Genomic DNA, 15708 nt, shown 5'->3' on the forward strand with positions numbered 1-15708 from the left:
CAGTGTGGAGCCTGCTTAGGATTCTCTGTCTCCCCCTCTCTCTGTCTATCCCCCACTTGTGCTGACTTTGTCTCTCTCAAAATAAATAAACACACTGAAAATTTAAAAAGAAGGCATTTGAACTAGCATCTATTTAATACGTTCATTGAGAGTTGCAGGTACATGTTTACATAACTACCCCGTGATATTTCTGCCTCTGCATCCATTTTGTGTGCCCAAGGGGCATGCTGGAACCTCAGACTGACAATAGCCCTTCCCTAGATAACAGTCTGCAGAGTCAGGAACAAATGCAAATTCATCATATAATCTTCCCCAGTATCCCTTTTGAGCAACAGTTCCCCTCCCTCCCATGACCTTCACCTTGTACATCCCTTAGATAAGACCCCCATGGACCATAGCAAAACTGTACTCTTTCTGGTTTGAATTGACCCATTTGGCCTTATCCTTGGAACCCCAAAGCACATCAAAGGGGGACCATAATGAAGATGCGGTCCAGGTTCTGCTGCACTCACTCTGCCTGCACCCTGTCTTGACCTCTCGCCTTGTGGCCCCTTGAAGCATAAGGTATAGTTCCTCCTGAACCTGTGCGCAATAAACTTCTCCATTTCCCTTTCCCCCGTGGTCTTTCGTTGAAGATTGACTCAATCCCAAACTCCAGGATCTACTTTACAAATATTAATTTAACAGTTGCCATATCTGTTTGTTAAGTACTTCAATAAAATGCAGATATTGTGGTAGTTCACTATTCATGCTTTAGTATGCTTGCGGGGAAAAAAAAAAAAAAACCCCAGTGGGTTCTATAACCATTACCATAACATAGCTAGCAATTAAAGCTAACATTTCATGTGATGTAATATTTCCTCCACATTAGACTTTTCCTATTTAGAGACGACATCTCTATCATTTGGTAAAATCAGGATCTGGGGCACCTGGGTGGCTCAGTTGGTTAAGAGTCTGACTTCAGCTCAGGTCAAGATCTCATGGTGTGTCTGTGTGCTGACAGCTTGCAGCCTGGAACCTGTTTTGAATTCTGTGTCTCTTCTCTCTCTGCTCCTCTCCCGCTCACACACTCTCTCTCTCTCTCTCAAAAACAAGTAAACATTAAAAAAACCTTTTTTTAAATGTCTTTCAAAGGAGTTAAAAAAAAAAGTCAGGAATTAATAAGGGACGAGAATCCCACGTTTGGCCACGTGGGTAGACCCCAACTCTCATCCATCACCTCACCTCCCAAAGCTCCTAATGGGCAGAGCGCAGAGGTTTGTGGGAAATGTAGTTTCTCCGTTGCACAGACGTCTTCCCGGAGGGGACTCTGGGAGTCTTCGGGCTCCCTCTGCGCACGTGCGGCCCCGCCCCCTTCCGCCAGGAACTTCCGCTCCTGGCTCCTCTCTCGCCGCTGCCCCGAGGGCCCTAGGCTGGGGTCTGTGTCGGTCCCTGAAGGTTGGTGCGAGGGTGAAAGGGGAGCCCTGCGCCACACGGGGACTGGGCGGGCGAGGGGGAGGGGTCGTCCCCTTGGTGGGAGCGGGAAGGTGGGTTGGTGACCGAAGGCGAGATGGGATCCGGCTCGGGCTGTGCTTTCAGTGGTTGCTTGATCAGGAGAAGGCGCGCTGTAGAAGGCGCGGCGTGTGCCTCCGGGAGCTTGGCGAACTGGGTGGTCGAGTCCAAGAGGCAGCGAGGGCGAGGGTGGGTCTGCAGACGGTCAGCGAGCGTCGGGGGCTGCGGTCGGTGTCCTCGTTCCAGCGGTGTCCTCAACCGTGGTGGCGTTCAGTTTGCTCACCTGTAACATGAGCGGTATTGATGAGCAGTGAGATGTCGCGATTTCCAGAGAGATCATCGTGAAAGGTGTGCGCAGCCGGGTCTAAGGGTGAGGCAGTTGTTGTATTTGCGGGGTTTCTTGGCGTCTCCACAGCAGGCGGTGGCAGGGGTCAGGTCCCCCCCCCCCCCCCCCCCCCGCGCTGTGTAGCGTTGTTGCATCCACACGACTCCTGAAACAGAATGCTACGGGTACCAGTGACAGTTGCAACAAAGTTTATTACAATGAGAGGCAAGGCGGACTGATCGGGACCAACACTCTTGATAAGAGTGTGGCCCCGAACAGCCGGGGTACAGAGTTTTTAAAGCCGATCACATCGTTTTATCATTATCTGGGAACAGAACATATAAACAGTTCCCAGATGAGTTAGAAACAGTTGCCAGATGAGTCAGAAACAGTTACCGAATGAGGTGATTATTTTAGACTTTCTGCCGCTAAGTTGCAACCAGTGGATCTCCTTGGCCTTGTCTCTGATGCTCTTTTTTGAGCTTTTGTTTCCTTCATTGGTAAAGCCTAATTCACAAGAGTATGAAGTATGATTTACAAGAGTAAAAGCAAGGCTGTTATCTTTTGACTTTTAGTGTCAGAACAAAGTTGTTATCTTTCAAGCTAAGCGTTAGCCCTATAGTACAATTTAACCCTTACAGCGTGACCTTTTTGGTGATTTGTGTTGGCTGCCGGCTAAGCCGTGCGTCCCTAGCAGGCTAGCCCCAGGTGTCTTCTCAAGATGATAGTGTTCCCGGAAGGTAACCGCTAGTGGAAAAGTCCTCTTCATCCTGTGTCTGGGTCACATGTGCTGAGCTGAGCTCCCTTTGACCAAAGCAAGTCGAATGGCAAAGCCCACGCCGGTGTTGAGGAAATGGTTACAGGGAAGCAGGTCATTGAGAACCATTACGGGAACAGTGTGCCACACAAGAAATGTACCTTAGGTTCTTTTCCTATGAAATCACAGGCCAAAAATGTTGAGTTGCAAGATGTATACTTTCCGTGAAGATAAGGTGTTTAAGCTACAGGTGTCCTCCTCGTGGAAACGCAAATATGAAGCCCTGTGTGTATGTCTCTATTAATAGGAGCGTAGTTAAACCACCGTGGTTTAAATAAGCATCTTCAGAATTTTAAGTTAATTCTTACTAGTAACTGTTGATAAAATCAGTAGGACATGGGTGTTTTCAGTAACCAAGGATAAACTGCATGTGCAGTTAATGGGCTTGGGGGTTCCCCGGCAATAGGGTGTTTCCTGCTGTTTCTCAAGGTGTGAGGTTCTGTTGTCTCACAGCAGGCGAACCCCCCCCCCCCCCTTGTTAATTGTCTTTTCTAGCTGTGTGTAGAGAGCCTCACACAAGAGAATCCAGGACCTAGGAGCAAGTCACCGCAGTCCTGTCATGACTCTGGTCCATTGGCCCTCTCTCCCAGCTGTCCTCCCACAGTCCTCGGTGCGTTTCCAAGAGCAGCAGAACATGCAGAATTCATCTCTGGTGAGTGGTTTGTTTGCTTGCTCCTCAGCTTGTTTTACATCGTGCTTCGTGAGCTTTACGCAGGGCAGTTCATAAATTAAAATAGAAAAGTAGAAATAAGTGAAACTCAGCTTCTGGGGAAAATACCTAAACGTGGAAATGGTGGCATGTAGGTATGGACGGGTTCTATGACCTGAGAGTCCTCCAAGGTGAGTGCAGATTCGTCCCTGATTTCTCTTTCTGATGTCGTGGAGAAAAGATAGGCACATTTGTTATCTTTTCAGAATGGCCCCTTAGAGGAAAGTGTGCCACATTCTCATGGGACACGAAAGCTTGCAGGCACAGAAGTCCGAAACGGTGCCTTTGTCGGTCACGGAGATGGTGTCGTGGACAGTGTTTCACTGCCAACCTGGAAATCAACACGTCCAGCATTCTGCAGCGGTGTCGGTCACCTGGGGCTGGAACACGGCTTGCTCACTAAGGGTTTTCTGGAGTTGCGATAGTGGCATCCCAGACAGCTTTTGGAAGGCCCTACTTGATCCTCGGCTAAAACTTGGGATGTCTGGGGGACTGAATTGACTGCAGGTCCTTCAAATAAGTCTCCCCACGTTTCTGTCAGCTAGTCTGTCTGTGTAGGTTGTGGGGCCGACTGTTCAAAGTTGTATTTTTCTGACAAATATTTCCACCGCTGGTCTGCATCTTAACCTACTCAGCGTGGTCCCAATTCACGTCTTCTAAGTGAGGAAATAACCTACAACCTGCATTATCCACCTAGATTATAGTTAGACTCCGTGTACTGTGGGCATTGCCTCACGTGAACCTTCTGCCGTAGTGACACTGCTCTCCAGGATCTTCTCCTGGACATTCTTGTCCGTTAGCTCCTGTGGCGGCTTGCCTGATGATTTCTTCTGCTTCCCTGAGTTCTTCTCCTGTGTGTTTCTTCTCCTGAACATCGCTCTCCAAGTGTTCAAATCTGGCCCCCATATTCACACGATGCGGTTTTCCTTGACTTGTCTGGCCCTCTGTGGTTTGATTGTCTTGAGCATTTCTCTCCATCTTGGACCTCTTCCCCATCCTTTAGACCATAGGTCCAACTCCCCCATGAATGTGTTGTTTGTGGCTGTCCAGAAGGCACCTCACACTGAGCGAGTCCCACCTGAAATCCATGTCGTCTTTTCTTCCCTTACATGTGATATACCTTCCATTCACCAGTGACTCTAATGGGATTTCTCCTGGATGCCTCCTTCTCTCTCAGGTATAATCTCCTCTTACATGAAGACCCATGTGTTTGTTTTGTTAGTTTATCCAAAATCTGCATTGGTGTTCACAGACAAATGGAGTAACTGTTTTACATTGGAATTGTCCTTCTTGGAAACATCTGAAGGATGTATATGCCTGGTGATTGGGTTGGATCCCTCTTGAGCTGTGCTACTAGCCAACATGTGTGGTGACAGCTTCAGGAGTCCGGTTGGAGAAAGTATTCAGGAGTCAGTGATATACGTTCAAACAAGTGTTAAGATGAAGATAGGCAAAGTATGAAACAAGGGGCTCAGATTTTTATAATTTTTACCTTTTATTTTTATAAATTTGTCAGTGATTCTATCTGTATTTTTTATTATCGTATAATTGAAATTGCTAGTTCAAAAATGAACTGTCATGTTCTCAACCCTGTTAAAGGATATTTAATTTTTCTGTTCCAGCTAATCATTTAAAAGAAATGAGTAAGGAAAAATGGATGTTTGCATCAACCATAAATAGAATTTTGGACTACAGTTTGGTGAAAAGTTGGTTAACTTTTTTTATTTTGATAACATATACATAACCTGGAGCACCTGAGTGGCTCAGTCGGTTAGGCATCTGACTCTTGATTTTGGCTCGGGTCATGATCTCACAGTTCATGGGTTCGAGCCCCATGTCAGGCTCTGCACTGACAGCATGGAGCCTGCTTAGGATTCTCTCCTTGCCTCCCTCTGTGCCCCTCCCCTGCTTGCGCTCACTCCCTCTCTCAAAACAAATAAATAAGCAGTAAAATATATATATATATATATATATATATATATATATATATAACCTCGAATTGGCCATATTGACCATTTTAATTAAAAATGTCAGTTCAGTGGCATCAGTTTTAATCGTCTTGTGCAACTGTCTCCAGAATTTTTTCATGTTTCCCAAATGAAGCTCTGCTCATTAAATACCAAGTACCTGTCCCCTCTAATTCAGCCCTTGGCAACCATGATTTTATTTTCTATGTCCATGAATTTGGCTATTCTAGGGAGCCTCTATAGGTGAAGTCAGGCAATATTCATCTTTTCATGACTGACTCATTTTACTTAGTGTATTGTCTTCAGGGTTCAATTGTGTCACAGGATGCCATGGTTATAACATGTTTGTTACTCCCTTGAGGTTGAGTTTAATTAGTCTTGACTCTCCAAGCATTTCTTACATTTTTTTCTGTAAAAATTGGAAGAGGCAACTTTTTCAGCCCTAAACAGTAACAGATAAAATGAGAAATCCTTTGAAAGTTTTTCAGTCCTACAGGTTCCCAAATTTACAGTATCTCCCAATTTTCTTTCATTCCTGTTTGCACACTGAACTCTTTTTTTCCACCTGAGCTTATCACTTTTCCTATAGTATTTAACTAAAGGCAGCGACTAGTGCCTGATACTTACTACTAATACTCTGTTTTCCCACCTCTTTTTCTAAAGCTTTAAATCCATATGGTAATCATCACTCATGTTACTTCAGTAACATTAGGTACATAAGTACCAGTGATCATAAGTAACACTGATCTGCTGTTTAGCCCCTGGTATCATGGATCACCTTCCTCCCAGTTTCTTTGCACTGCTTGTTTCTGTTTGGTGATTATGCCGATTCATTACCAGTTAGGTCCACGACAAAGGTTTCATTCTTTCTTATGCTACCTATCCATCACGGATCAGTTTTGCTTTTTATCCTTTTTGTCTCATTCAGTATCCCAGACGGAGGAGCTCTTTTTTTTACTGTAACATTGTTGGTCCTGTGGCAGAGGGAGGACATGGTGATCTATGCATGGCTCTTCCAGCTTCTGCTTAGAAGTGACATGTGTCACTTGCATTGACTTGTTCTTGTTCAGTGCCAGGTACATGGAAGAATATAGATCTGTTTATGTGAGTTCCACCTCCAAGGGCACCTCAGGGAGTACTGTGGACTGTACTGTATTCCCCCAGAATTTGTATATTGAAGGCCAGCCCTAACTGCCAATGTGACTGCATTTGGAGATCAAGCCTTTAGAAAGTAATTATTGTTAAATGAGGTCCTAATGGTGGGGCCCTAATCTGATAGGATTGGTGGCCTTGTGAAAAGAGGAAGAGGAGAGACTTTTATTCCTCCACCATGAGAAAACAGCAGGAGAGTGACCATCTGCAAGCCAGGAAGATGGTCTATACCCGGCACAGAACTGGCTGACACCTGACCTTGGATGTCTCAGCCTCCAGAAATCTGAGAAAAATTTGCTTACAAAAGAATTTTTTTAAATGTTTGTTTATTTTTGAAAGAGACAGAGTGTGAGCCGGCGGGGGGGGGGGGGGGGGGATGGTGGGGGCGGGGCGGCTGAGAGAGAGAGAGAGAGAGAGAGAGAGAGGGAGTCACAGAATCCTCCAGGCTCGCTCGGAGCTGTCAGCACACGGACCAACGTGGGGCCCGAACGCACGAGCCATGAGATCATGACCTGAGCCGAAGTTGGAAGCTTAACCAACTGAGCCACCCGGGTGCCCCAAGAAATTTGCTTTTGAATCCATCTAGTCTAGGGCATTTATTATGTCAGCCAGAGCTGACTGATAAGGGAGAGACACTAAATTTTGGTGAACAGAAGTATAACCTACCACGGTCTCTGTCTATTCTTACTTAATCTTCTCAATGAACTTTTAAATTAGCTTGTCTGTATCTAAGGATGTGTTGTTTATTAGGATAATATTACATGAATTTCCTGATTATTAACTTACTGAGAATTGATATCTTTTTGATGTAGAGCTTCCTACTTGTGAATATGGTGTCTTTCATTTATTAGTTCTTGTAGCCTTCATATTTTTTTCTCCCATAGCTTTGTATGTTTTCTGTTAATGTATTGATATGTATTCTGCTTTTTGTTGTTGTTATAGTATGAATGTTTTTGTTTGTATGAAGACATTATTTTTATAATCTACAGTTTATAGAATTTTCTTATAGAAAATTCTTTCCTTTGTGACGCCTGGGTGGTGATTAAGTGTCCAGTTCTTGATTTTGGCTCAGGTCATGATCTCACAGTTGGTGGGATAGAGTCGGGCCTGCTGGTGTGCTCTCCTTGTCTCTCTGTCTTTCTGTCTCTCTGTCTCTCTGTCTCTCTGTCTGATCTCTCTGCCCCCTCCTGATTGTGTGTGCACTTTCACTATCTCTTTGTCTGTCTCAAACTTAAAAAAGAAAATTAGTTTCTTTCTATAGAATAGTTCTCATAGGATTCTTTTGAGTTTTCTACATAAATTATATTTAAATTATGACCGTTTTTACAACTATTTATCTCTTTTCAATTGCATTGACTGTCACCACTTGTAAATTGTTGAATAATTGTGGTGGGAGAGCACCTTTATACTCCAGTATTTCCTCATGAAGTGTGATGCTGCCTCTGGGGTAAGACATACACATTTAATCATTTTAAGGAAGAATCCTCTAAATCCCCTTTGGTTAATGGTTATTATTACAAATGGGAGAATATTTTGTAGATACCTGCTTAGTGTCTATTTGAATCATCATAGGACTTTTCAGAAACGTGAATATGATGACGTGTATTAATAGATTCCTTAGTATGGAGGTTATTTCTATTCCTGGAATAATCTCTAGAAATTTTCTCTGTGTCGTGGTGTCTCTCTCTTTCTCTGACAGTCAGCATTGGTGTGTCCTAAAACACGGCACCTGTTCCTTTCTCCTTTCAAAGTCTTAGGTTCTCTGTGAGCCGTTCCATTCACTCTGATGGCTTCAGCTACCACTAAAATTCTGCTGCTTCCCCAATGTTTATTTTCAGCTTGGATCTCTCCTGAGCTCCAGATCATGTATCCAGTTGCCAGTATGACATCCCTGCGTACGCACAGACTTCAGACATGCTGTGTCCAAAATCTCTGTCTCTTGTGCACACTCTGTGCCCTATTTTATTTCATCTTAATAACACCAGTATGTATCTAGCTGGTCATGCAGACAGCCGGGTTCTGTCTTCACTCTTCTCACAACAAATTAGAACCAACTTGTGTTCCTGCTTTCTTTTCGTTTTTGCTTTGTAGGATTAGTACCCTATTCTGTAATTTTATTGCTCTGTATCCTGTAACCCCAAGTTTGTCCTCTGTCACTCTTTTCTAAGCTCTTTCCCATCCTGCTTCTAGGGGAGGACTGTTAAAATGCAAATCTGGCCGTGTAACTTACCTCTTCTTACTGGCCCCTCATTATTGACACCCTGTGGTTTAGGAAGTAGGAGCCACTCACACTGGGGAGGACAGAAGCAACCCTTTGGGATAAGGAGGAAATACATGCGTCTGTACATGCTTTTAATGTATAAGTAATAAAAAGAACGGTGAGTGCATCAAATTTGTTGTGTTGGAATTAGGTCAGATATTTAAACGCAGAACTATAGGGGCGCCTGGGTGGCTTATCAGTTAAGTGTCTGACTTCAGCTCAGGTCATGATCTCGCAGTCTGTGAGTTCGAGCCCTGCGTCAGGCTCTGTGCTGACAGCTCAGAGCCTGGAGTCTGCTTCGGATTCTGTGTCTCCCTCTCTCTCTGCCCCTCCCCCACTTGCACTCTGTCTCCCTCTCTCTCTCAAAAAAAATTTTTTTTTAAATGCAAACTATAATCTGTTCCTTAAATACCTTTACTACCTTTATGTCTCGTCACAGCCTAGGAGCAACCATTTGGACATGGTGCTGTTTGTACTTCCATTAATGTAGCATGTGTACCTGTTGCCCTCGTGGCTTCTACTGTAGTCTCATAATTATGCGAATACGTTGTTCACATTAAACAGCTAATGTGTTTGGCTCTTCAGGGAAGTGTGATTGGATGGCACAAGGGCAGCTGTTTTTTTCTTTCTTACTCTTGTCTACATTAAACACGTCTAACCTCGTTTATCTAGTGCATTACTGCAGGTATGTGTTTATACTAAGGCCTCCATACCAGGTCATACACACCTTTGGGGAGCACAGTTATCTTTTCGTCTCTAGTAGCAAGGACGGTTCCAGCTTGACAAGGGAAACTTTATGATTGTACTTTTAGGGATTAAAGAGTTAACATGGGTAGGATAGTTCTACTGTGGATTTGCTTTAGCCACGGTATAGAGTACAAAGCATGGTATATTCTGTGTAAGACAAAACACACAAAAAAGAATGAACTCCCAGACTTGCTCTTCTGATCCCAGCTGATCCCTTGAATTGAGACATGTGTCATTCATTACAGGGGTTGGTGTCGTTTGAGGATGTGGCTGTGAACTTCACCTGGGAGGAGTGGCAGGACCTGGATGATGCCCAGCGGACCCTGTACAGGGTCGTGATGCTGGAGACCTACAGTAGCCTGGTGTCACTGGGTGAGTGAAAGTGTCTTAGTGTCCTAGCACTGCTTTCTTCATTGGTAAACGTGCAAACTGTTTATGAGGTTACATGCTACTTAGGTTTAAGATTCGAGGCCCAGAAGAACGTGGGTGTTCACCTCTCTAATCAGAGGTTCAGGTCGGCCCTTCGTTGCACGACTCTTGACGCTGTGCTCCTGTCATTCTTTAAAACGGTTTGGTAAAAGCCCCCCCTTTATTTCTGATCAACAGGGCACTGCATTACCAAACCTGAGGTGATCGTCAAGTTGGAGCAAGGAGCAGAGCCATGGACAGTAGAGGAACCCCTAGAGCAGAGCCTCCCAGGTCTGTCAGTGCATACTGGGCAGGGGTCTGGGAAGGGGAGAGCATAGCCGATGTTGGCCGTGCTGGGTTGTTTTTTACCCGTGCTTTTCCTAGGTTCAGACATGCTCTATTTAGTCTCCAAAGATGCTTCTTATGTATAAACCACCCCCATCTTTTTTTCTATTTTCTTAGTCTTACCCAAAATCCAGTCTTTACCTGCCTCCTCTTAGAATGTTTCTCTTTGTTAGCCACTGTCTGTAGGTTGTAAGATGCCCTCCTTTCCTCCATCCTCATGCACTAGTTTTTTTCAGACATTTATTTATATACTCATTATTCTTTCAACAAGTGTTAAGCAAGCGCTAGTCATTTTGTAATGATGGGGATAACGACAGTAATCAAACAAGCGCACTCCTTTCTAGGTGGTTACCAGTTAATTGAGTCAGCATGAAACACATATACGACATACGAAGTACATGTGAAGTAGTGGGATAACCCGCACAGATGTCACCGTGACAGAAAATGGGGTGTGCCATTTTAGTAAGGAAGCCCAGGGAAAGTGGTTTTGGGGTGATTAATTATTAAGACTGTACTTTGGGATAGCTTAAGTTTAAGGTGGCGATTTACCAAATTTGACAGTATAACATATAGGTGGATATAATATCTGGAGTAGAAATAGGACATCACTATTACAAGGTACAAGTTAGAGAAATTGTTAAAGGCAGAGGATTAGAGGAGGTTGCCCAGGGAGTTGTTAAGAAAAGAAGGGGAGCCCAGGACCAAGCGTTGTCAACCACGGCATCACAGGTGGCAGGAAGGTGTGGAGAACCACGCACAGTGTGGAAAGGGGCAGTCCATGGCATGGGAGGAGAATCTGGAGAACGTGTGTCCTCGAGGCCAGTGGAGCCCGGGGTTTCAGGGTGCAGTTGCTTACGCTAAATCATTCTGAAACAATGACCCATACACGGACTCCATTTTCGCTGAAACTAGGACACGTGCAAAACTCCAGAGTGCAAAACACAAGCCTTTAGAAACTGCACATTGTCAAGTAGGGCTGCATATACCAGGAAGTGGGGTGGGGATGCCAGGGTTTTTGATCTAAGAAGGAGCCAGAAAGAGGTTTTCCAATGATGGTGGGCACAGCCTGGGTTGCAGAGTTTAAACCCTTTAGGCCAGCAGGGAGGGGTAGCCCAGTGTGGAGGATTGGAGCTCTCTGTACCTGTTATGGTTGTGAGAAGCCAAGCATGCTGGGTTTAATTAGGAATTAGCCGAAAGTGGTCTCTGGCTGGCATGGAGAAGGAGAGATGATGCCTTTGAAAAACCCCACAGATGCCCAGGGAAAGGTGAAAAAGCAAAGAAATGTGGGAACAAATCCTTGTTCCTAAGCAACATCCCTGCTGAGATGACAGAAGAATGGCTCTGTACTGCATCCTGAAGTGGCGGATCCAGGAAGACCTTGTCGTCTTCAAAGCTGAGTGATGAGAAAAGGCCCAGCACAAGTGACCTACAGTTATTGTGAGAGAAAGCGGGAAATGGAACAGGAACACAAATGGCAGATGAAGAGAAGTCAGCTGAACACTAAGACTAGGGAATAGGTGAATATTGTGACCAATGGTTTCCTCATGGATTCAAAAAGGAAAAAAAAAAAAAAACGATAAAAAAGCAAAATCAACAAATAAATAAAACCATGATCTGACATTAGAGAATCTGTTGGTGTAACTTGTTACATGATTTCATTAGAAAGAAAAATCGTATACTTATCATAATCATACCCATTTTAACTGTGTAAAATTCTTATCCTACACGATGGAAAGAAACTTCTCCATTTTTACATGAACATTCCGTAAGAAATGCTTAGGTGTGGTTCATACATATGGTTACTTTGTCTCATTTTAGATGTCCAGACTGCAGGTGACCTGATGGAGACTGGCCAGGAGTATCAGAGCAGACTTTTGTGGCAAGTTGGATTGGCCAACTATGAAACGTCAACGAAGGAGAGAACCAGTTTGGGAAAAACACTTAATTTGAGTGCAGCCGATGTTTCAAAACTGATTGTAAATAACGGAAGCTACTCAGGAGTGAAGGCAGAGTTGTTTAATGTGTGCCAGAACACGTTTCTCCCTGGTGAGCCTGGTGGGATGCGTGTTGGAGAGAATGCCAAGGAATGTCATACAACTGGGAGCCCCCTCAGGTGTGCCGAGTGTCCTAGTTGTCATCCGAGGAATCAGACTTTGCAGCAGCCTCTTGAATTTAGTGGGCAAGGGAAAGACTTCAACAAGGGGGCAACACTCTGTACCTATAGGAGAGCTCACATGGGAGAGACTGCCTGTAGGTATAATGAACATCAGGAAGCCTGTGGTATGTCAGCTGTCACTGCCCAAGAGAGAACTCACATAGGGGAGAATCACTGTGGATGTAACAAATGGAGGAACACTTTTTGTGAGAAACCAACACAGTTGCATCTTGGTCTAGCCGATTTCGAGGAGCAACGCCATAAACATGATCAAAGCGGGGCTAATTTCAGCAAGAAATCACACCTCGCTCAGCTTTCGAGAACTCTGTTAGAAGAGAAAACTTTTGAATGTGATGTATGTGCTAAAACTTTCTACAAGAGGTCTAATCTCAGTAAACATCGGAAAATACACACAGGAGAGAAACCCTATAAATGTAGCGAGTGTGAGAAGACCTTCAGTAGTAAAACAGTTCTTACAGTACATCGGAGAACTCATACAGGGGAGAAGCCCTATGCATGTGTCGAATGTGAGAAATCTTTCTGCCATAAGTCACACCTGACTGTTCATCAGAGAATCCACACAGGGGAAAAACCGTATGAATGTTATGAATGTGGGAAATCCTTCCCTGTGAAAACAAAACTCACCGTACATCTGAGAACACACACAGGGGAGAAGCCCTATGAATGTAATGAATGTAGAAAAACCTTTTATGAGAAGTCAGCTCTCACTGCACATCAGAGAACTCACACAGGTGAGAAACTCCACGAATGTAAAGAATGCAGGAAAGCTTTCTGTGGGAAGTCAGCCCTCACTGTACATCAGAGAACTCACACAGGAGAGAAACCCTATGAGTGCAAAGAATGTTGGAAGAGTTTCTGCCGGAGGTCAGCCCTCGCTGTCCATCAGAGAACTCACACAGGAGAGAAACCCTATGGATGCAATGAATGTGGGAAGGCCTTCTGTCAGAAATCACACCTCAGCAAACATTTGAGAACTCACACAGGGGAGAAGTCATGTATGGCAGAGACTGGCAGTGTATTCTCCAAGACTCACTTTCTTTTTCTCTTGGCACATAGTTAGTCTGCATTTCTCAGCCTTCCTTTTCCAGGACCGTGTATCTGAGCTCTGGTTGGTGGTATGGAAACACAGTGGTGAACGTTAATTTAGGCCTCTCCCACAGAAACTCTTCGGTGCGCACTTGGTTGCTCATGCCTGTGAGTCCTAAATACAGATGTCATCTAGGGTAGCCTTGGGAACACATGGCAGAAGATGGCAATTGTGACTTTGGACAGAAGATGTACCCCCCAAACTCCATGTGTAACTGACACAAGTGAGAGACATCTATGCTGTTGAGCTGTCCCACGTCTGGTCTTGAAGCACTGCCGCACCACCACCCTGCCATTGCTCATTCGCTTTATGAGCAAGAGCATTCTGGGACAGGTTCCGGCTTTGGTACATCAGAAAATTCACACAGTGGAGAAGCCTGTGTTATGTTCTTTCATCCCCTAGTTTGTTTATGAAAACAAGTGAAATCATTGGAGAAACAAAGAATCAACATATTTGAGTATGTTTTTATCTGTCAGAGGTATCATGAACACTGAGAACTAAGGATAGTACAGCCTTGAAGTGTCTTTAATGTGTCAAGAGTTTCAATAAAACTTTTTTATGTATGAGAGAATTTGTAATGAAGGGAAGATAATCAATTTAGGTAATATGGATGAAAAATTTCAAAGAAATATTAAATACAGTATTGAGGTATTAAAAAAGAGTTGACTAAATGTCAGTGGTTGCCTGCTGGTGGTGATTTTGCCTCCTAGGGGATGTTTAGTGATATCTGGAGATGTTTCTGGTGTCTGCAACTGGGGATTGGGAAGTGCTGCTGGCATCTCCACAGAGGCCAGAGATACTGTTGAACACCCCACAATTTACAGAACAGCGCGCACAACAAAGGAAGATCAGGCCACAATTCTAATAGTGCCAAAGTTGAAAAACCCTACTCTAGACATACTTCCTGTGCCCATTCTGGTTTTTTACGCATAAAAGTTCAACTATTCTCAACCTGTGGAGTATGTTGGGTTTAAGTGTATGAGTATTCTATGTTAACAGAAATTTTGTTAATGGAACCAACCACCATAATGGTAGGGAATGTATACCCTTAATATTGTGACTTATGTTAGGATTTTCCACATTAAATTTCACTCTTGCCTCTTATATGTTGCTAAATATATCATCATGTCTAAAATCTTGTACTACATACTTTTTTTCCTACCCTCCTAGTATATAAATTTGCATGAATATTATTACTAAATTGTCTCAACTAAATCAGATCACTTTTTTCCTAAAGTTTTCAGCTAACACAACCAGCCAGTGGCAGTAATAGAAATGTCTTTAACTAGAAGTGTCCAAACTAGGTGTGTAATTGTTAACACCTTAAGCCTAAGTTAAGGTAAACAGCTGTGAACAAAATGTGTCCCTTCATCCTTCTTGATGCAAAGCAGGCTCTGGAAGGAAAATCTCCCTCTTCCTGTTACTTGTATGTTTGATGGAGCGGCAGCACAGGTTGGAGTGCTTGTTGCTGTGTGCTGTGTAACAGATCACGCGTTTGCATTGTGGATGGAGTGCTGTGTGGGAGCCTTGCAGCTCACAGGCTGCACTTGTGAGCTGTGTGTTCACAGACCTTCACATGTCCCGCTTCTGTGTCTTCATATTCAAGAGGAAATAATACTAGAAACTGCTGCAAAGGGTTGTTGTGAGGAGTAAAATAGGTCAGATAACTAAGATGCTTCACAACATTACCTGGCACCTGGCAGCAGTATATAACTGTTAGCTATGATGGTACCATAATTACAAAATTAATATGTTGGTGGGAGGCTTGAACAGACTGGCTACACAAGGTTCATGTTCAAAATTTTTGCCAAGGTCTATTTTATTTTCTTGCCTACTTCTACACAATTAGGGATTTCTTCTTCTTCTTTTTAATGTTTATATTTGAGAGAGAGCATGAGCAGGGGAGGAGAGAGAGAGACAGAGACACAGAATCCAAAGCAGGCCCCAGGCTTTGAGCTGTCAGCACAGAGCCTGATGTGGGGCTCCAACATGAACTGTAAGATCATGACCTGAGCCGAAGTTGGACACCAAACTGAACGAGCCACCCAGGCACCCAATTAGGGATTCATCTTGATTGGAACGTTTATGATTACCTCGACTAACCTCTAATTCATTTGAGCTTGACACGTGACTCATCCCTACCAGTGTTGTTTAAGATTCTGTCATGGGAATGCTCACTCAAAAAAAGAGACATAGGCAAATGTAGTTCTGTTGCTACATTCAC

The 15708-nt window shown here is 44.0% G+C and overlaps 1 protein-coding gene across 8 annotated transcripts in view; it reads left to right on the plus strand.

Moving 5' to 3' along the window:
• LOC101091903 (zinc finger protein 717-like) overlaps positions 1-15708 on the plus strand; it is a 33238-nt gene that overhangs the window by 15262 nt on the left and 2268 nt on the right. For 3 of the 8 annotated variants that reach the window (XM_045040924.1, XM_045040923.1, XM_045040925.1), the window contains 4 exons: positions 3129-3285; positions 9714-9840; positions 10075-10167; positions 12040-14160. In XM_045040924.1, coding sequence (XP_044896859.1) covers positions 3193-3285; positions 9714-9840; positions 10075-10167; positions 12040-13457 — 1731 coding nt within the window. In that variant the 5' untranslated portion in view covers positions 3129-3192 and the 3' untranslated portion in view covers positions 13458-14160. The other 5 variants (XM_045040927.1, XM_045040929.1, XM_045040922.1 and 2 more) reach the window with 4 other exon arrangements.

This window comes from Felis catus, chromosome D2 (genome assembly GCF_018350175.1).
Source record: "Felis catus isolate Fca126 chromosome D2, F.catus_Fca126_mat1.0, whole genome shotgun sequence".
Lineage (NCBI taxonomy): Eukaryota > Metazoa > Chordata > Mammalia > Carnivora > Felidae > Felis > Felis catus.